The following is a 22,832-nucleotide window of genomic DNA, read 5'->3' on the forward strand; positions in this document are numbered from 1 at the left end:
TTGGAAGTATGCTAATGTCTCTTTTATTAGCATGCTAGCTTTCCACATGTTTACACATTTCAGGTCAGCTTCAACTCTTCAGTTTCAAACACTTTCTACATTCAAACTATTCCAACAGTCATTCTACATCCCGTCAACATTTCAGTTCAGCCTCAACATCGGGACATTCACACCACATTCCTACCAAAATTGCGAATTCCACTTCCATTTGTAGTGCAATAATGCTTATTGTCATTTCTGTCTTCTCACTGCTTCTTTACTGTCATAGTTTTGTAATTGCTATAAAGGGCTTGGGAGTTCCTGGCTAAAAGTATCCCACAATGCATTGCCAGAAGGCACGTTGAAAGGCCGGCGTCCTCGTTCTTGGTAGCGCTACTCGTAATATTTCCGAACTGTTGAGTGGAAAATAACACTGATACGAAAAATACTGCGAGTCCTTAGAAAAGAAGAGGAGACCACGTCGTCTCATACCCGGACTTTGTCCACTACTTGATTTCTGACCCTGACACCCTGAATAATCACAGACGGCTAATCTACAGTCATCTCAGAGTGATGGCAAAATAAATAATGTAGTAATTTCTTGTCAAAACCACTATGTGTTTGTGTTCTGGTTTCTTTGCCTTAACTGTCTGTCCCACTACATGATTTGCCACCCTGACACCCTGAATAATCACAGACGGCCAATCTACGGTCATCTCAGTGGTTTTGACAAGAAATGACTACAATATTTATTTTGCCATCACACCAAGTGTTTGTGTTGTGGGTTCTTTGCCCTAACTGTCTGCCCCACTACTTGATTTCCCACCCTAACACCCTGAATAATCACAGACGGTCAATCTACGGTCATCTCAGTGTGATGGAAAAATATATAATGTAGTCCTTTCTTGTAAAAACCAATAAGTGTTTGTGTTCTGGTTTCTTTGCCTTAACTGTCTGTCCCACTACTTGATTTCCCACCCTGACACCCTGAATAATCACAGACGGTCAATCTACGGTCATCTCAGTGTGATGCCAAAATAAACAATGTAGTAATTTATTGTCAAAATCACTAAGTGTTTGTGTTCTGGATTCTTTGCCTTAACTGACTGTCCTACTACTTGATTTCCCACCCTGACACCCTGAATAATCACAGACGGTCAATCTACGGTCATCTCAGTGTGATGGCAAAAAAAATAATGTAGTCATTTATTGTCAAAATCACTAGATGTTTGTGTTCTGTATTCTTTGCCTTAACTGTCTGTCCCACTACTTGATTTCCCACCCTGACACCCTGAATAATCACATATGACCAATTTACGGTCAGCTCAGTGGTTTTGACAAGAAGTGAGGGGAGCAGTGAGCAGAAGCGTGGACCGCGCTCGGGAATAATTTTGGGTGATATAACCCCCAATTCCAACCCCTTGATGCTGAGTGCCAAGCAGGGAGGCAATGGGTCCTGTTTTGTTTTTTTGTAGTCTTTGGTATGGGGTTTTGAACTCACAACCTACCGATCTCAGGGCAGACACTCTAACCAGGTAGATAAGACACTTTTATGGCCTCCACTCTCGCTGCTGTGATGTTGGTCGATCACTAAATTGTTTTTGTCAGATGTTACCCTCCAAATGGGTTTCTTTTCATGTTGTCAACCACCTTACTTACCCAATGGTTTTGCCCAAACATTCCTGGTTTTTGCTGATATCACAATCAGATAAAGTGTGTTTGCTCTTCTCTCTCCCCCTCCCAACAGACAGGAGGTTTGAAATCGCATAAAGGGAAGAAGATTAAGAGCTCTTCAGTAGGATTTAAGGTCCAAGCTATTGAATATGCTAAAAAGAACAGTAAGCAGCTATGTTTTATTAATATACCGTAGCTGCGTGTGTCAAATATGAGTCATTAAATGACTCCCGCCTCCTGGTGGTAGAGGGCGCTAGTGATCCTTCTTGCGACTACTTGGCTGCAGAAGAAGTGACAACAAGCAGCGATCGTTTATTTTTCCTCTCGCTTGCACTTTTAACATGGAGGATTACATATCTAAAATATAACAGTTTTCTAAACTGGACTTTCAGTCGAAGCAGGAGGTAATAAAGGAAGATCTCCATCGAGATAGACTTTTAAAACCGAAGAAAGATAAGGAAGACTTCTATAAACAAGTTATCGATGCTTTTGATCAGAAGGAGCTGCGCATGGACTTCATTTATAAGTAAAGGTAAGACCATAATAACGTTTTTTTTTTTATTAAATGTGCTTTTCATGATGGTATCCTTACATCACACTCAAATTTATAAGCGCAGGCCTTAATTTACCGCATGCTTTTGGTAAACGCCGGAGTGAGAAGAGGTTTTTAATTAATTAGCGTCCCGGCGGCAAATTAAAGGAAATGAAATGATCTCGGTTGATTGCTGCAGTTCATGCGCGCCTTAGCCTCTTAACTCCTCGTTTCCGCCACTTCCATTTGTCCAGAAATGGGCTTATAGACAAGATAAAGCTACTTATTTCCCTCCCACCTCCATTGTGGCAGTTATCACAAAAACTTTGTGTTGAAATAAGTTCCCGGCAAGAAGACAAAAGCAGTCTTTGATCCTACCAAGAAGAAGACTTGTAAAAAAACACCACTGTGTAGGGGGGGAAGCAACATAGTGTTCTGTTTCTTTCATGCATTGTAATCAACAGAAAGATAGTCTTGATCGGACTCCCCTCCAGGCACTGCTTCTTTGAACTGTTTAACGACCTTTTCTGTGAACTGTTTATGACCCCCGTCCCTTAGAAACAGCTGTTGCCGACCCCCGTCCCTTAGAAACAGCTGTTGCCGTGTAATCAGGGAAAGTCCAAATAAAAATACAATCTTTCGCCAGGGCGTGTTGAGACACTGTACAAGGGTATAGTGTCCAGGCGTCTCTCCTCAAATTGAGCCGAATTGGATTCTGTTTCTGTGTAATTCTTTGCTTCTTGTCTTGTTTAATAGATGTTTGAACCTGACAAACACCCGCACATGAGTATCGCTAGATGAATGCTCAGCAACAAGTGAGCGTGTTTACAAAGATTCTAATATGGCCAACAGCAAAGCATTGTGGGAAATGTAGGAGAATCCAAAGCCCCTGTATAAAAATGATAGAACAATATATAATAGTCCCCTTTTAAGGGCGTGGTTGTCAGCAGGATTGAGAAACACAGCGGTTGTTTAGGAGAGAAGTCAAACGCAACGTGTTCAATTCCCTTCATGTTAGTTCCTGTAATACTCTTACTTCAGTCCAACCTGGCGTAGAACAAGTTTTTAAAAAAAATGAACTGCAGACTCCCGTCGTCCACACATTCTAAAAAGTTTTCAGATAGCTGGGAGGGTAGTTAAAAAAACTAAGAAAGTGGTACTTGGAGCTTCCACGTGCAGATGAATACTTGAGTAGTGCAGGTTCACACGTCACTTCCTGGGTGGGCTGCTAGGATGCCAGCAGCGGCTGCCGTTCTGCTGCAGTACTCTGGGGAAAAAAAACGTTACAATGCTATGCTACATAATAGTATGCTACATAATGCTATATGTTACATAAAAGTATGCTATGCTACATAATGTTATATGTTACATAATAGTATGCTTTGCTACATAATGCTACGTTATATAATGCTATATGTTACATAATGCAATACTACGCTATGCTATGTTTTCATGATGCTATGATATGTTACATAATGCTAGGCTCGATTATGTAATGCTAAGCTAAATAATGCGATGCTACATAATGTTATGCTATATGTTACATAATGCAATGCTTTAATACATACCGCTGTGCTATGCTACATAATACTATGTTATATAATGCTATGCTACATACTGCTATATGTTACATAATGCTATGCTATAAGACATAATGCTATGCTATGTTTTTTTGATGCCATACGTTACTTAATGCTAGGCTTGATTACGTAATGCTATGCTACATAATGCTAAGCTATAATCCAAAATACTATATCACATAATACCATGTTATGCTACATAATGCTATGCTATAATACATAATGCTATGCTACACAATGCTATATGTTACATAATGCTATGCTATGCTATGTAATGCTATATGTTACATAATGCTATGCTAAGTTTTCATGATGCTAAGATGTGTTACATAATCAATCAATGTTTACTTATATAGCCCTAAATCACTAGTGTCTCAAAGGGCTGCACAAACCACTACGACATCCTCGGGCAAGGAAAACTCACACCCAGTGGGACATCGGTGACAATAATGACTATGAGAACGTGATACTGTGATACTGATGACTATGAGAACATATGAGAACATGATACTGTGAAAGATCAATCCATAATGGATCCAACACAGTCGCGAGAGTCCAGTCCAAAGCGGATCCAACACAGCAGCGAGAGTCCCGTTCACAGCGGAGCCAGCAGGAAACCATCCCAAGCGGAGGCTGATCAGCAGCGCAGAGATGTCCCCAGCCGATACACAGGCGAGCAGTACATGGCCACCGGATCGGACCGGACTCCCTCCACAAAGGAGAGTGGGACATAGAAGAAAAAGAAAAGAAACGGCAGATCAACTGGTCTAAAAAGGGAGTCTATTTAAAGGCTAGAGTATACAAATGAGTTTTAAGGTGAGACTTAAATGCTTCTACTGAGGTAGCATCTCGAACTGTTACCGGGAGGGCATTCCAGAGTACTGGAGCCCGAAATGAAAAAGCTCTACAGCCCGCAGACTTTTTTTGGGCTTTGGGGATCACTAATAAGCCGGAGTCCTTTGAACGCGGATTTCTTGCCGGGACATATGGTACAATACAATCGGCAAGATAGGATGGAGCTAGACCGTGTAGTATTTTATACGTAAGTAGTAAAACCTTAAAGTCACATCTTAAGTGCACAGGAAGCCAGTGCAGGTGAGCCAGTACAGGCGTAATGTGATCAAACTTTCTTGTTCTTGTCAAAAGTCTAGCAGCCGCATTTTGTACCAACTGTAATCTTTTAATGCTAGACATGGGGAGACCCGAAAATAATACGTTACAGTAGTCGAGGCGAGACGTAACAAACGCATGGATAATGATCTCAGCGTCTTTAGTGGACAGAATGGAGCGGATTTTAGCGATGTTGCGGAGATGAAAGAAGGCCGTTTTAGTAGCGCTTTTAATGTGTGCCTCAAAGGAGAGAGTTGGGTCGAAGATAATACCCAGATTCTTTACCGTGTCGCCTTGTTTAATTGTTTGGTTGTCAAATGTTAGAGTTGTATTATTAAATAGAGTTCGGTGTCTAGCAGGACCGATAATCAGCATTTCCGTTTTTTTGGCGTTGAGTTGCAAAAAGTTAGCGGACATCCATTGTTTAATTTCATTAAGACACGCCTCCAGCTGACTACAATCCGGCGTGTTGGTCAGCTTTAGGGGCATGTAGAGTTGGGTGTCATCAGCATAACAGTGAAAGCTAACACCGTATTTGCGTATGATGTCACCTAGCGGCAGCATGTAGATGCTGAAGAGTGCAGGGCCAAGGACCGAACCCTGGGGAACTCCACACGTTACCTTAACGTAGTCCGAGGTCACATTGTTATGGGAGACACACTGCATCCTATCAGTAAGATAAGAGTTAAACCAAGACAGGGCTAAGTCTGACATACCAATTCGTGTTTTGATACGTTCTAATAAAATATTATGATCGACAGTATCGAAAGCAGCGCTAAGATCGAGGAGCAGCAACATAGATGACGCATCAGAATCCATCGTTAGCAATAGATCATTAGTCATTTTTGCGAGGGCTGTCTCAGTCGAGTGATTTGCCCTGAAACCGGATTGAAAGGTTTCACATAGATTGTTAGACGCTAAGTGTTCATTTAACTGCTCCGCAACAATTTTTTCGAGGATTTTTGAAATAAAGGGAAGGTGAGACACCGGTCGGTAGTTTACCATGAGGTCAGGATCGAGAAGAGGATGAATAACCGCTTTTTTGAATGCTAGGGGAACAGTGCCCGAGGAAAGTGATAAGTTTATAATATTTAGCACTGATGGACCTAATAATACAAAGAGCTCCTTGATCAGTTTCCCAGGAAGCGGGTCAAGTAAACATGTCGTTTGTTTTATTCCATTTACACGTTGTAACAATTCCTCTAATGTTATTTCCTCAAAACGAGAGAAACTATTTTGGAGGGCAGTATCCGCCGTACATACAATCGTGTCAGTGTTAATAGAACCCAGTTGTAGCTGGGACGCATTGTCTTTAATCTCCTTTCTAATGACTTCAATTTTCTTACTAAAGAATTGCATAAAGTCATCAGCTGAGTGGGTGGAGCTACTGGAAGGAGTCCCTTGTTGGGTTAGCAATGCTACCGTACTAAACAAAAATTTAGGATCGTTTTTATTACGGTGGATGAGATTTGAGTAATAATTAGCTTTAGCTAAGGTAAGCATGCGTTTATAAGTTATTAAACCATCACTCCATGCTTGATGGTGCACCTCAAGTTTAGTCGTGCGCCATTTGCGTTCCAGCTTTCTGCATAATAATTTCTGAGCTCTAGTTTCTTCTGTAAACCACGGGGTGCGGTTTTTTGGAGCCTTTTTTAATTTTAGCGGTGCTATGTTATCAATGGTTTCGTGCAGGGCGTCGTTAAAGTTGTTAGTGAGGTTATCAATAGAGCCCACATATTTTGAGAATGGTGCCATTACCGAGGGCAGTAGGTCAGCAAGAGTTGTCGTTGTGGCCGTATTAATGTTGCGGCTGCTATAGCAGTTATTATTATTATTAGTTTGACGAACATGCGTCTGAACCTCGAATTTTATAAGGTAATGATCGGACAATACTTTAGTATACGGGAGTATCGTAACTTTGGAAGCGGTGATACCCCTGACAAGCACTAGGTCTATCGAATTACCGTTGCGATGCGTGGGTTCATTTATTATTTGTGTGAGACCACAGCTATCAATTATAGTCTGGAGCGCTACGCACGGTGGGTCCGATGGGGTATTCATATGGATATTAAAGTCCCCCATTATGATTATATTATCGGCGTGTGTCACAGATCAGCAACGAACTCTGAGAATTCATTGATAAAGTCCGAATAGGGCCCTGGGGGGCGGTAGATAACAGCCAGGTGTAGAGGCAGCGGTGTGACAGACCTCATAGTAAGCACCTCAAACGATTTATATTTATTATTTATGTTAGGACTAAGGTTAAAGTTTTCGTTGTATATTAGTGCGACCCCCCCACCCCTTTTAAGCGGACGGGCAATATGCGCATGTGTAAAGTTAGGAGGACATGCCTCATTTAGCGCAAAAAAGTCATTTGGTTTAAGCCAGGTTTCACTGAGACCGATGACGTTAAGATTGTTGTCTCTGATAATATCATTAACTAACAACGTTTTGGGAGACAATGATCTTATGTTTAAAAAACCTATATTATAGGTTGTGGGCTGTTTTAGGGAATTGTTGATCAAATTATCCGTAGTAGCAATATTAATAATGTTGTGTTTATTATGCCCAGTGCGTTCAGTATAATTACGACCATATCTAGGAATTGATACGACGGGAATATTCCGATTGTTTGATTGTTGCTTTGATAAACTGCACGCATCATGGTTAGCCACCTCAGTAACGGGGATTTTCCGATTGTTTGTTTGTTGCTTTGATAAAATGCACACATCATAGTTAGCCACCTCAGTAACGGGGATTTTTCGATTGTTTGTTTGTTGCTTTGATAAACTGCACGCATCATAGTTAGCCACCTCGGTAAAACACATGTCCAACTCTGAAACACTCGAAGCAGAAAAAACTTGTTCTAATTTAACAGACTCCTTACCCAGACCAGTAGTCTCGCATCTTTCATCTTAATCCGTCTTCAGAATGGAGGGAAGTGGTGTTCTGTGGGGATTAGCCTTCGGCTTTGTTTTAAGCCCCGCTCGGCATCCGCGTTTCCGATCACACCGCTGGCGTCTGCTCCGTAGACGGCCCCCGCTGCTACTAGACTCCGCTGCTTCACAGGCCGCTGGATGTAGCCGCCGACGTATTCCCATGCTAGTTAGCATGTTTAGCACGCCCGCGTCTATCAGTCCAAAACGGCCCGATATGTCCATATCCAGAAGTGTCTGGCGGTCGTACGTGATCACGGAGTGACCACGATGCGAGCCAGCCATGAAGTCTGCAGAACTGTCCGGCATTTCCGCCAAATGTTCCATCTTTAGCAAGAGCCCCGCAGTGTCGCAGCCCGTCCGGGCGCCGCCATCTTGCTATATACATAATGCTAGGCTTGATTACGTAATGCTATGCTATGTTACATAATGCTATGCTACATAAAAGTATGCTACATAATGATATGCTATAATACATAACGCTATGCTACATATTGCTATGCTATACAACATAATGCTATGCTACATGATGCTAAGCTATAATCCAAAATGCTATATCACATAATACCATGCTATGCTACATAATGCTATGCCAAATAATGCTGTTATAATACATAATGCTACGCTACATAATGCTATATGTTACATAATGCTATGCTATAATGCTATGCTATGCTACATAATATTACATGTTACATAATGCTATGCAATGCTACATAATGCTATGCTATGTTTTCATGATGCTAAGATGTGTTACATAATGCTAGGCTCAATTACGTAATGCTATACTATATAATGCTATGCTATGTTATATAATGTTATGCTACATAATAGTATGCTACATAATGCTATACTACATATTGCTATGCTATACAACATAATGCTATGCTACATAATGCTAAACTATAATCCAAAATGCTATATCACATAATACAATGCTATGCTACATAATGCTATACAACATAATGCTATGCTACATAATGCAATACAACATAAAGCTATGCTACATTATGCTATACTACATAATGCTATGCTAAATAATGCTATGTTATAATACATAATGCTATTCTACACAATGCTATATGTTACATAATGCTAAACTATAATCCAAAATGCTATATCACATAATACCATGCTATGCTACATAATGCTATGCTACATTATGCTATGCTAAATAATACTGTTATAATGCTATGCTACACAATGCTATATGTTACATAATGCTATGCTATGCTACATAATGCTATATGTTACATAATGCTGTGCAATGCTACATAATGCTATGCTATGTTTTCATGATGCTATATGTTACGTAATGCTAGGCTCGATTACGTAATGCTATACTATATAATGCTATGCTATGTTACATAATGCTATGCTATAATACATAATGCTATGCTACATAATGCTATATGCTACATAAAACCATGCTATATAATGATATATTACTTAATGCAATGCTACATAATTATTTGCTATGTTACAAAATATAATACTATGCTTTTTGACGCTACATACAATGTTATGTTACGTAATACAATGCTATGCTATGCTACACAATGCTAAGCTATCATCCATGATGCTATGTCACATATGCTATGCGTCATGGTGCTATATGCTACATAATGCTGTGCTATGTCACATAATACCATGCTACATTACATGATGCTACGCTACATAATTATATGCTATGTTACAAAATATAATACTATGCTATGTTATGCTACATAATGCAGTGATATAATCCATATTGCTATGTCACATAATACTATGATATGCGTTACATAATGCTATGCTACATAATTCTACGACATGCTACATGCTATGTTACATAACGGTAGATATGCTACACAATGCTAAGCTAAGCGACGTTAAGTAACATGTTATGTTACGTCTCACGTGTGCTGGTACGACTTTCTAGTTTTCTAGTTCCTCAATAAAGCCACGCTGTGTAACATCATGTCAGGTTACGGGGGGGACGACTCACCTCAGGGATCTTCTGGCGACACACCAGCAACATGAAGACGGCGCCCAGAAGGATGGCGACCCCGATCAGCATGAAGGGAATGTTTATCACCAAGTTCTGCTGGAGGACGGCGGCCGCCACCTTCTTTACGGAGACGTCGTCGATGAGCACGCTCTAAAGGAGACCAGGAAAGTTGTGTCACATTAATTAAACTTGATGGGATTTACAGTGGGGTCACCTCGTTCAAATAAAGGACAGGAACATATTAAATATTGAGTAAAATAACATTTTTTTTACAATAGGATTACCTCATTCAGGTAAAGGACAGGTAAGATCACTGTGCTCACGTTCCCCGTCTGACTGAAGAAAGAAACATACATTTCCAACCAGTGAAAAAAGGACAGATATGCCTAAAACAAAAAATCCAATAAGTTTTACACCAGCCTTGACATTATGATCTTTTGACCACGACTGTGTATACACACACACCACCTAGGTATATATATAGAAATATACACATACACGTATATATACTGTACATATATGTATATTATGTGTGTATATAAACCTATATGTATGTGTATATGTATATATATACACACACATGTATATATGTGTATGGATAAAAACATGAGTATATACATATATATAGGTTTATATATATATATATATATACATACACACATACATATATATATATATATTCAAATATAATGTCATATAAAAAGGTCTCTTACGTGAATGTGGGTATTTGCTGGACGTAGACATTGACTTGGAGACGTTTTGCAGCTTGCAAGATGGTTCCAGTTAACTGCAAAATATGTTGTACTTTAAAAAAAAACAAAAAAAAAACGTTTTTTTTTTACACATAACACAAAAAAAGTATCTGCTACTTTCAATATCGTTCCATGCTGCAAATTGCATTATGGTGCACGCACACACACACACACACACACACACACACACACAATATTACAGCCCTATCTGCTTCCCCTGACCCCTTGCCTACCTCTAAAATATAATTAATGACATTTATTGAGCAACATAAATAACACATTTTTTGGCTTGAAAGCACAAAACAATTTAACATTTCATGATTTTTTAAAAGTTTCGTCCTTTATTTGTTTTCTGTAATTAGCAAATGTTTTGTCTTTTGTTACTAGGTTTGTGTAATTTGGAAATATTTTGTCATTTATTACTTGTTTTGTGTAATTTTGAATGTTTTGTCTTTTATTTGTTTGCGTAATGTTAAATTATTTTGTCTTATTTGTCATTTTAAATCTTTTAGGTAATTTATTCGTTTTATGTCATTTTAAGTAATTTTTTTACTTGTTTCATGTCATTTTAATTGGTTTGTGTCATTTTTAAGTACAGTCTTTTCTTATTTTTTTGATGTCATTTTGAAATGGTTCAGTCTTTTATTTGTTTTATGCCATTTAATTTGCTTTATGTGTCATTTTAAATAATTGTATTTGTTTTACGACATTTTAAGTATTTGTGTCTTTTAATCGTTTTGTGTAAGTTTTAATAATTTGTCTTTTGTTATTTGTTTTATGCCATTTAAATGGTATTGTCTTTTATTTTAGGTCATTTTAAATCTTTTTGTACTTGTGTTGTTTTGTGTAATTTAAAAATATATATATTTTTTGTCATTTTAAATGATTTTGTCTTATTTATTCTAAATTATTGTGTCTTTTGTTAGTAGTTTAGTGTAATATAAAATTATTTTGTCTTTTGTTTAATTTCATTTGAAATTATTTTGTCCTTTATTTATATGTTTTTTTGTTGTGTTTGGTATAATTTTAAATTATTTTGTCTTTAGTTATTTGTTTTATGTCACTTTAAATTATTTTGTCTTAAAAAAAATGTATTTTATGTCATTCTAAATGATTGTGTCTTTTGTTAGTAGTTTAGTGTAATTTTAAATTGTTTTGTCTTTTGTTTTATTTTATTTATTTTAAATGATTTTGTCCTTTATTTTTTTAATCATTTTTTGTTTCATGCTTTTGTTTTTTCTTACGTGTTTGGTATAATTTTAAATTATTTTGTCTGTAGTTATTTGTTTGATGAAATCTTAATTTTTTTTTTTTTTTGTTATCTGTTTTGTCATTTTAAATCATGTCTTATTTATTTCATGTAATTTTAAATGTTTCATCTTATGTTATTTGTTTTATGTAACTTTAAATAATTTAGTCTTTGATTTATTTAATGTAATTTTTTTTTTTACTTTGTGTTATGTCATTTTAAATGTTTTGTATATTTGTTTTGTGTCATTTTGAATTATTTTGTCCTTTGTTATGTGTTTTGTTTAATTGTAATTTGTTTCATAAAAGTGTTTTGCGCTTCCACTTATGAAATGCGACATGGCCAATTATGCAAATTAGACAATGACGTCATCCTTGTCAGCATAGTATCTAGTGTACTTGGGTTGGTTTGTAGCCTGTTTATGGGACTAACTAACGCTAGCCCTCAGTGGTAAAAAATGAAGGGGGTGATGGTGACGTCAAGTGCGCCACCTTGTGGTCACACTGAGGAGTTGCATGGAAGGAAAAGGAAGGTCTCACCGGGTGGATGTCCAGGAGGGTCTGGTGATCGTCCTTGTTGGGCTTCATGCCAAACACGCCTTGGACAAACTTGGGGTCTCCCTGGTAGAAGTGTGGCGAGGACATGATGATGGGCGCCCCTGAGCAAGGCACAAGACAATCCCCGTCACCACAACAAGCAGGCAAGTGTTTGACTCGTGTTTGTTTTTGTATATCCACCCTTCTTGAGACATCAACAAGGAAAAGTTCCGTCCATATGAGGACCGGGGGAACAAGCTAGGACATAAAACAATTGCATCTAATAGAGAATGTCTCATTTGCACCCCCTGGTGGTGAAATCTATTAAAATTAGAATGGTCCCAAAAAAAGAGGGATTTTTTCAAATTGACTGTGTGTCGGTTTTAAAAGTGCTCCCCCTCTGGTTACCATATGAAATAAAAAGTGTGTGTAAAAATTTGAAGTGCGCAGCCTCTGACTAAAATCAATAACAAACCCCCCCCCCCAAAAAAAACGTATATAGACATACTGTAATAATGAAGTAAATAATGAAGATTAAAAAACAATCACCTATAATACATTATTTTATTCTCAACGTGTCGGCTTTTTTCTTATAAAATCCGGAACAATTTCTCATATTCTTTCCATTTCTGTAATATTGCAATATTTTCTCGTGATATTTTTACTTTTTTTAAATGTAAAATTAAGACTTTAATGCAAAATGGTGACATTTTTCATCTAAAATTCTAACTTTTATCGCAACATTGCCAATTGTTTTTTGTTGTTATAAAATAGTGACACTTTTGGAGTAAAATTATGACTTTTTGGTCATAATTTTGCGAAGTAAAATTCTGATTGCTTTATGATATTGCCAAAATGTTTAAGTTTTCTTACGAAATAATAACGTTTGTCATAATTTTGCCAAGTAAAATTTTGGTTATTATGACTTTGGTCGAGTAAAGTTGCGACTCTTTTCATAAAATTGCTAAAATGTTAAGCTTTTCTAGTAAAATTGCGACTGTTATTGAGTAAAATTCCAACTTCCAACATAATATTGCGCAAATCTTCCGTTTTTCTTGTAAAATTTTGATTATTATAATTATATTGCCAACATTTTTATGTTTTCTTATAAAATTATGATTTGTCATATTTTTGCAAAGTAAAATTTCAGATTAATATTATGATATTGCCAAAATGTTACAGTTTTCTTATAAAATTGTGACTTTTTGTCAAGTAAAGTTACCACTCTTCAGAAAATTGCCAAAATGTAAAGCTTTTCTGGAAAAATTGCGACTTTGGTCGAGTAAAGTTACGACTCTTTTCATAAAATTGCTAAAATGTTAAGCTTTTCTAGTAAAATTGCATCTGTTATTGAGTAAAATTCCAACTTCCAACATAATATTGCACAAATGTTCCGTTTTTCTTGTAAAATTTATTATTATTATTATATTATTGCCAACATTTTAAAGTTTTCTTATAAAATTATGACTTGTCATATTTCTGCCAAGTAAAATTTCCGATTATTATGATATTGCCAAAATTTTAGTTTTCCTATAAAATTGTGACTTTTGTCATATTTTTGCCAAGTAAAATTCAGATTATTATTATGATATTGCCAAAATGTTCAAGTTTTCTTATAAAATTGTGACTTTTGTTGAGTAAAGTTATGACTCATCATAAAATTGCCAAAATGTTCAGCTTTTCTGTTAAAATTGCGACCGTTATTGAGTAAAATTCCAACTTCCAACATAATATTGCACAAATTATCCGTTTTTCTTGTAAAATTGTGACTTGCATCGAGTAAAATGACGACTTTTATTATAATACTGCCAATATTCTAAGTTTTTTTTGTGAAATTCCAACTCATTTTTCACAACAAGCTTTTTTTATATTTGCATGGTATGTATATATTATTAATGTTGCAAATACTAATCTTTATAAATCTAGAAAGGGTGGTCCTAACGAGGTCGGCATTTTTCGGAGGTCTCAAGAAAGTAAGAAATACGTGTGTGTGTGTGTGTGTGTGTGTGTGTGTGAGGTCACCTTGCTTGCACGGACTCACGTTGAGCACACCTGAGCCCAGGCAGTTGGAGGCGGGGACACAGAAGCCCGCGTTGGCCGGGTTGACGGTGTGGTTGGCGAACACCTGGCTGGGGGGGGAGAAGCGATAGGCGGGGATGCCTTTCACTGCCACGTCCTCCTCAAACACGGCGTAAATAGACCTGGGGGGCAGGCGGCATGATGGGAAACACTTCACTGACTCAGACTCAAAAAAATGTGTTTCACAAACTAAACAAAATATTTCACTAACTAAAAAATGTTTCACAAACTACAGAAATTGTTTTACAAACTGAGAAAAAATATTTCATAAACTGAAATTTTTTTTTCCACAAACTCCAAATGTTTCAGAAACTGAAAAAAACAACGTTTCACACACTTTTCACTGTTTCACAAACTATGAAAAATGTTTCACAAATGACTCACGAAAAAACATTTTCTTCAAGTTAATACTTTTGTCACTTTTTTTCTCACTTTTTGTTCCACATGCGCATTTTTTGTTTCTTAAACGGAGAAACCTTGGCTCGTTTGTAAAACATGTTTTATATTGTGAAACATTTTTTTCAGTTTGTGAAAAAATGTTTTGAGTTTCTGAAACAATTGAGTTTGTGAAAAAAAAAATTTAGTTTGTGAAACAGTTTTGATTTTGTGTAACACATTTTTGAGTTTGTGAAAACATTTTTGAGTTTGCGAAAAAAAATATTTCGGTTTGTGAATATTTTTGTTGAGTTAGTGAAACATTTTTGAGTTTGTGAAACATTTTTTTGAGTTTGTAGAACATTTTTGAGTTTGTTGAAAACATTTTGGAGTTTGAAATTTTTTTTGGAGTATGTGAAACATTTTTGAGTTTTCGAAACTTTTTTTTGACTTTGTGAACATTTGTTTGAATTTGTGGAACATTTTTGACCTTGTGAAACTTTTTTGAGTTTGTAAAACATTTTTTTAAGTTTGTGAAACATTGTTTTTAGTTTGTGAAACATTATTTTGAGTTTGTGAAACATTTTTTTGAGTTTGTTAAACAATTTGGAGTGTTTGTCAAACAATTTTGAGTTTTTGTAACATTTTTTGAGTTTGTGAAACAATTTGAAATGTTTGAAACATTCTTTTGAGTTTGCGAAACATATTTTTAAGTTTGTGAAACATTTTTGAGTTTGTGAAACATTTTTTTGAGTTTGTAAAACATTTTTGAGTTTGTGAAACATTATCTTGAGTTTGTGAAACATTTTGGAGTTCGTGAAACATTATTTTGAGTTTTTGAAACATTATTTTGAGTTTGTAAAACATGTGTTTGTGAAACAATTTTAAGTGTTTTAAACATTATTTTGAGTTAAACAAACATATTTTTGAGTTTGTGAAAAACATTTTTTAGTTTTTGAAACATTTTTAAGTTTGTGAAACAATTTTGAGTTTGTGGAACATTTTTGAATTTGTGTAACATTTTTGAGTTTGTGAAAGATTTTTTTGAGTTTGTTAAACAATTTGGAGTGTTTGTCAAACAATTTGGAGTTTTTGTAACATTTTTTTCGAGTTTGTGAAACAATTTGAAATGTTTGAAACATTCTTTTGAGTTTGCGAAACATATTTTTAAGTTTGTGAAACATTTTTGAGTTTGTGAAACATTATCTTGAGTTTGTGAAACATTTTTGAGTTTGTAAAACATTTTGGAGTTCGTGAAACATTATTTTGAGTTTTTGAAACATTATTTTGAGTTTGTAAAACATGTGTTTGTGAAACAATTTTACATTATTTTGAGTTAACAAAACATATTTTTGAGTTTGTGAAAAACATTTTTTAGTTTTTGAAACATTTTTAAGTTTGTGAAACAATTTTGAGTTTGTGGAACATTTTGGAATTTGTGTAACATTTTTGAGTTTGTGAAAGATTTTTTTGAGTTTGTGAAAGATTTTTTTTAGTTTGTGAAACAATTTTGAGTTTGTGAAACTATTTTGATTTTGTGTAACATTTTTTGGAGTTTGTGAAACATTTTTTGGAGTTTGTAAAACATTTTTTTGAGTTTGTGAAACAATTTTGAGTGTTTGTGAAACAATTTTAAGTGTTTGAAACATTTTTATGAGTTTGTGAAACCTTTTTGAGTTTGTGAAATACATCTTTTAGTTTGTGAAACATTTTTAAGTTGGGTAAACAATTTGGAGTGTTTGTGAAACAATTTTGAGTGTTTGTGAAACAATTTCAAGTGTTTGAAACATTTTTATGAGTTTGTGAAACCTTTTTGAGTTTGTGAAAAACATCTTTTAGTTTGTGAAACAGTTTTAAGTTTGGTAAACAATTTGGAGTGTTTATGAAACAATTTTGAGTTTGTGAAACATTTTTTGTGTTAGTGAAGCAATTTGGAGTGTTTGTGAAACAATTTGAAATGTTTGAAACATTCTTTTGAGTTTGCGAAACATCTTTGAGTTTGTGAAAAAACACTTTTTAGTTTGTAAAACATTTTTAAGTTTGAGAAACATTTTTGAGTTTGTAAAACATTTTTGAGTTTGTGAAAAACATTTTTGAGTTTGTGAAAAACATTTTTGAGTTTGTGAAACAATTTTTTTAGTTTGTGAAACAATTTTGAGTTTGTCAAACAATTTTAAGTTTGTGTAGTCTCATCATAGTAGATATTTCCTCACAGTTTGGCGTCCTGCTAATGTGAAAACATTTGTTTCGGTCTGTTTTTCACTTTTTGTTGATATATGCAAATAGACATCTGTAGACGTCGATCCTAGTCGTGCCATGTCTAAAATAATTTCTGTGTAGTGCTCCAAAGACATTTTAGCCAGAGCCACAAGTAATTGTCACCGCTTTTACTTTGAAAAAATGACTGTAAATGGAACAAAAAAACATCTGTTTTGTTATGTCTTTCCTTTTCTGTTTTCAGGGGATTTTCATTTGTGTTATATTAAATATAACATGATTAATCAAACCGATTTTTACATGGAAATATATATATAAAAAACATTTAGGTAAACCTGTCATTTTTTGCTTTTTTAAAGTCAATTTATGAATTCAATTAGCAAAACAAATAATTGTTTTAAAGTAGCACATATCGTGTACATTTAAGTTCCATGCAGGTGTTGAAAACTGACTTTAGAGCAGTTTCAGCACCTAACTTGAACTCATTTGAATAATAATTCATCTCATAAGCAGACTTGTCTCCTGAATGACTTGGAAACTGTCAACCAGAGCCATTGTTGTGTGAAAATATGTTGATTGTTGTATGCAATAACAAATGTTTCACACTGGAGGATGCAACACACCTGCAGAGGTCCGAGGAGAACATGTAGAGCGTTTCATGCTTCGTGATGACGGGATGGAAGGACGCCCCGTTGGTGCCGTTGATCATGTTGCACTCCTCGCTCGTCCACCAATTTAGTGAGCTGCATGTGACACGCAGGAGGAAATATGAATTCATGGAAAAACGACTTTATTCACCCACATTTAAACGGATAATAATAAAAGGCTTTGAACGATTTGAAATATAATAATGACTTAAAGAGGAACTGAACTTTTGTTTTGGTTTTGCACGTCATTCACAATCCTTATTGTAAATCCTAAATAAATGCGAGCAAGAGTCAGCTAACAATAGAGGTAGTAGGAGTCGCTCTAAAAAACCCATCACAGTTTTATATACACACTGTAAGTATATATGTAGTATCTAGTAACATTCATAACAACATGTAATATTTATATATTTTCATCATTTGAAGCATTACACAGCATAGCAACATTTGAAACAAGACTATTAATCATAGCAGACATGACTACTTTGGGACAAATGATGACCCAGAAACTTCTATTTTTGAGTCGGAATATAAGGAGGATGATCTGCAAGTTTTAGAAACCAAACAGATGCAGCTTTAGTCAAACACGAAGCATCATGTTGCAGTGTTGCAAGGGCTAAACAAGAAATACAAACATAATAAAACAACCACTTACTGTACAATGTCTGCTCTCACTGGGATGAAAACTGATGGGATGTTTATATCTTCCCCTTTACATCAACAATTTATCATCATCCGTACCACAAACAAGTGTTTCTTTTCGTGTCTTTCTGGCCATCTCTGGGTCTAGGTTGGATGTCAATGTAGACCAACTTGAGGTTTTCATGCCCACAACCATCTATTATCCAGGTGAGAGGCATGACTTATCATCGAGAATTAACTATCACCAACTCAGAGGCCATGCAGCAGCTCAATATGTCAATATAGCAGCACGAGCTAGTTCGCTTTACTAAAAGTAGTTCCTCGGCGTTAGCGCTTATAATAGCGATATCACTAATAATAATAATATCCATCCATTTTCTACCGCTTATTCCCTTAAGGGGTCGCGGGGGGCGCTGGTGTCTATCTCAGCTACAATCGGGTGGAAGGCGGGGTACACCCTGGACAAGTCGCCACCTCATATCACTAATAATAATAATAATATCCACCCATACATTTTCTACCGCTTATTCCCTTTGGCGTCGCGGGGTGCGCAGTCTGTACCCAGCCTTCCGCCCGATTGTAGCTGAGATAGGCTCCAGCGCCCCCTAAGTCAATAAGCGGTAGAAAATGGATGGATATCATTATTATTATTATAATAGATTTTATTTGTAAAAAAACACTTTACATTGAGTAAATAACATCAAAGTGCTACAATGTATTAAAAAAAAGAAAAGAGATGATAAAAACAAAAACTACAACCGCCTAATAGCTACAAGTAGTATGCATCTATCTAAAAAAAGGCATTTTTTTTTAAAAAGAAGGGTTTTTAAGCCTTTTTTAAAAGCATTCACAGTCTGTGGTGCCCTCAGTCGGTCAGGGAGAGCCTTCCACCGAAAGCAGAAAGCCCGGTAGCTTTGTCCTCAGAGGTTGGAGGAGGTTAGCCTGTCCGGAGCGGAGGTGTCGTGTGGAGGATTTTGGGGGTGAGTAGTTATTTGATGTATATAAACAACTAATATTTGTTTAGATAGATTAGATTAGATAGTACTTTATTTATTCCGTCAGGAGAGTTCCTTCAGGACAATTACAATTTTCAGCACAATCCCATTCAAGATCAGACAAACATTACATGGTATGTAAATGGAGTACTGTTGGATGTTTTTTTAGAGCAGTGGTTCTGAAATGGGGCTAGGCGTACCCCTGGAGGTACTTGAAGGTATGCCAAGGGGTACGTGAGATTTTTTTTTTAATATTCTAAAAATAGCAACAATTCAAAAATCCTTTATAAATATAATTATTGAATAATATGAATGTAAGTTCATAAACTGTGAAAAGTGAAGTGAATTATATTTATATAGCGCTTTTCTCTAGTGACTCAAAGCGCTTTACATAATGAAACCCAATATCTAAGTTACATTTAAACCAGTGTGGGTGGCACTGGGAGCAGGTGGGTAAAGTGTCTTGCCCAAGGACACAACGGCAGTGACTAGGATGGCAGAAGCGGGGATTGAACCTGCAACCCTCAAGTTGCTGGCACGGTCGCTTTACCAACCGAGCAATACCGCCCCAAAAGAAATGCAAAAATGCAATATTCAGTGTTGACAGCTAGATTTTTTGAAGACATCTTCCATTAATTTTGATGTGAAAGATTTCTTTTTTTGTGAAGAAATGTTTACAATTAAGTTAGTTAATCCAGATGGATCTCTATTACAATCCCCAAAGAGGGCACTTTAAGTTGATGATTACTTCTATGTGTAGAAATCTTTATTTATAATTGAATCACTTGTTTATTTTTCAACAAGTTTTTAGTTATTTTATATCTTTTTTTCCCAAATACTTCAAGAAAAAACACTACAAATGAGCAATATTTTGCCCTGTTATACAATTTAATAAGTCAGAAACTGATGACATAGTGCTGTATTTCACTTCTTTATGTCTTTTTTTCAACCAAAAATGCTTTGCTCTGATTAGGGGGTACTTGAATTAAAAAATGTTCACAGGGGGTACATCACTGAAAAAAGGTTGAGAACCACTGTTTTAGAGGACTTCATGGGCGCAATATGTACTCCTATTAGCTGCGTTGTTAGCCGCCTCCTACTTGCCATATTTTACGACTTAGAATCTGTTCTTGTCTTACATAAGGACTGAAATGATTCCCAAAAAAGTGCATCAAAGCTCACGTGATTGAGCTGTCTTGCTGATTGGATCAATCGGGTATCATCAAGTTTACAATCGGACCAATCAAGCATCTCGTTTACCTTTGATTGTTCCACGTGTCCACCCGGGCAAAGTCCTTGTAGTCCTGCTGGCCGGTGAAGAAGACGTAGCGACCGTCACTGGAAGCGTTGCTCTGCGATCAAACCGCGGCGTTAGTTCTGGCGATATCAACCTGGTGTGTGGGTGTGCGTGAACCTTGGAGAAGAGTCCAAAAACGGGATCCACATCGGGTTGGAACACGTGGACAGCCTGGAGCAGCGGGTCCAGGTAGCCCCACAGGAGCTGTCCCACTGTCCTGGTGGTGAACAGACCCTCCTGCTTGTCCCTCATGAAGTCCGAGATCAGGCGGGCAAAGAAAGGCTGGTCCTTGAAGCGCTCCATCACCGTCTGTGGTGCAGGGAGGACAGAAACAGGCGGTGAGGTGCACAAATGAGCTGGGGGGGGGCGTGTACTCACCATGGCGGGGATGCTGACAGTCCGGATCAGGTCAGTCTGCAGACCTCGGGACATGTTGGCCTGGAATATGTAGGTCTTAGTGTTGACGGCTGCTACGGTGGTGCCGTTAGCGTCAAAGCTCACTTCCTCCATTGGCCGGTACTCCCTGCGTTTAAAGAAATTCATGACAACACCTTTCTCCTTCAAGACCGACATGTTGCTTCTCTTCCCCTACACCTCAATAAATACAGTTTTTTTTTCTATCAAGTGCTCATCCAGAATTTTCAGCAGCTGCTACAGAACGAAGCGGGAGTTGATCTAAAACAGTGTTTTTCAACCAATGTGCCGTGAGATACAGTCCGGTGTGCCTAATTTCACCTATTTGGGTTAAAAATATTTTTTTGCAAACCAGTAATTATAGTCTGCAAATGATGTGTTGTTATTGAGTGTCTGTGCTGTCTAGAGTTCGGCAGAGTGACGGTGTAGTACTCTTGCATATCAGTAGGTGGCAGCCGGTAGCTGATTTCTTTGTAGATGTGGGAAACAGCGGGAGGCAGGGTGCAGGTATTGATTGATTGATTGATTGATACTTTTATTAGTAGATTGCACAGTTCCGTACAATTGACCACTAAATGGTAACACCCGAATAAGTTTTTCAACTTGTTTAAGTCGGGGTCCACGTTAATCAATTCATGGTATAAATATATACTATCAACATAATACAGTCATCACACATGTTAATCATCATCGTACATTGAATTATTTACATTATTTACAATCCGGGGGGTGGGATGAGGAGCTTTGGTTGATATCAGAACTTCAGTCATCAACAATTGCATCAACAGAGAAATGTGGACATTGAAACAGTGTAGGTCTTATTCAGTAGGATATGTACAGCCAGCAGAGAACATAGTGAGTTCAGATAGCATAAGAACAAGTATATACATTAGAAGTACATTTGAGTTGTTTATAATCCGGGGAGATGGGATGTGAATGGAGGAGGGTATTAGTAAAGTGTTGAAGTTGCCTGGAGGTGTTGTTTTAGAGCGGTTTTGAAGGAATATAAGAGATGCACTTACTTTTATACCTGTTGCGAGTGCATTCCACATTGATGTGGCATAGAAAGAGAATGAGTTAAGACCTTTGTTGGATCGGAATCTGGGTTTAACGTGGTTTGTGGAGCTCCCCCTGGTGTTGTGGTTATGGTGGTCATTTACGTTAAGGAAGTAGTTTGACATGTACTTCGGTATCAAGGAGGTGTAGCGGATTTTATAGACCAGGCTCAGTGCAAGTTGTTTTACTCTGTCCTCCACCCTGAGCCAGCCCACTTTGGAGAAGTGGGTTGGATTGAGGTGTGATCTGGGGTGGAGGTCTAAAAGTAACTGGACTAGCTCATTCTGGGATGTTTGGAGACTAGATTTGAAGGTTTTGGAGGTGCTGGGGTACCAGGAGGTGCAAGCGTAATCAAAGAATGGTTGAACGAGAGTACCCGCTAGAATCCTCAAGGTGCTTTTGTTGACCAGAGAGGAGATTCTGTAAAGGAATCTCGTTCTTTGGTTGACCTTTTTGATCACCTTGGTTGCCATTTTATCACAGGAAAGATTAGCCTCTAGAATGGAACCTAGGTAGGTGATCTCATCCTTCCTGGTGATAACAATGTCACCCGCTTTTATAGTGAAGTCACTGACCTGCTTAAGTTTGATATGGGACCCAAATAGGATGGATTCCGTTTTACCTAAGTGTATGGATAGCTTGTTGTCAGCGAGCCAGGTGCAAATATTGAGGAGTTCAGCACTGAGGATTTGTTCCACCTGTGACTTGTCCTTGCCGGATACCAGCAGGGCCGAGTCATCCGCAAACAGGAACAATTCACAATGGCATGCTG

The 22,832-nt window shown here is 36.9% G+C and overlaps 1 protein-coding gene across 1 annotated transcript in view; it reads right to left on the minus strand.

The window, feature by feature from the left end:
* scarb2c (scavenger receptor class B, member 2c) overlaps positions 1-22,832 on the minus strand; it is a 33,328-nt gene continuing 10,496 nt past the window's right edge. Inside the window, exons 3-12 of the mRNA XM_061907956.1 lie at positions 20,969-21,113; positions 20,708-20,899; positions 20,554-20,645; positions 17,633-17,752; positions 14,361-14,539; positions 12,342-12,460; positions 10,515-10,588; positions 10,086-10,137; positions 9,799-9,951; positions 1-3,452 (exon numbers count right to left, since the gene is read on the minus strand). Of these exons, the coding sequence (XP_061763940.1) occupies positions 3,414-3,452; positions 9,799-9,951; positions 10,086-10,137; positions 10,515-10,588; positions 12,342-12,460; positions 14,361-14,539; positions 17,633-17,752; positions 20,554-20,645; positions 20,708-20,899; positions 20,969-21,113 (1,165 nt within the window). The 3' untranslated portion in view covers positions 1-3,413. The remainder of the gene's footprint in view (positions 3,453-9,798; positions 9,952-10,085; positions 10,138-10,514; positions 10,589-12,341; positions 12,461-14,360; positions 14,540-17,632; positions 17,753-20,553; positions 20,646-20,707; positions 20,900-20,968; positions 21,114-22,832) is intronic.

This window comes from Nerophis ophidion, linkage group LG08 (genome assembly GCF_033978795.1).
Source record: "Nerophis ophidion isolate RoL-2023_Sa linkage group LG08, RoL_Noph_v1.0, whole genome shotgun sequence".
Taxonomy (NCBI): Eukaryota; Metazoa; Chordata; class Actinopteri; order Syngnathiformes; family Syngnathidae; genus Nerophis; species Nerophis ophidion.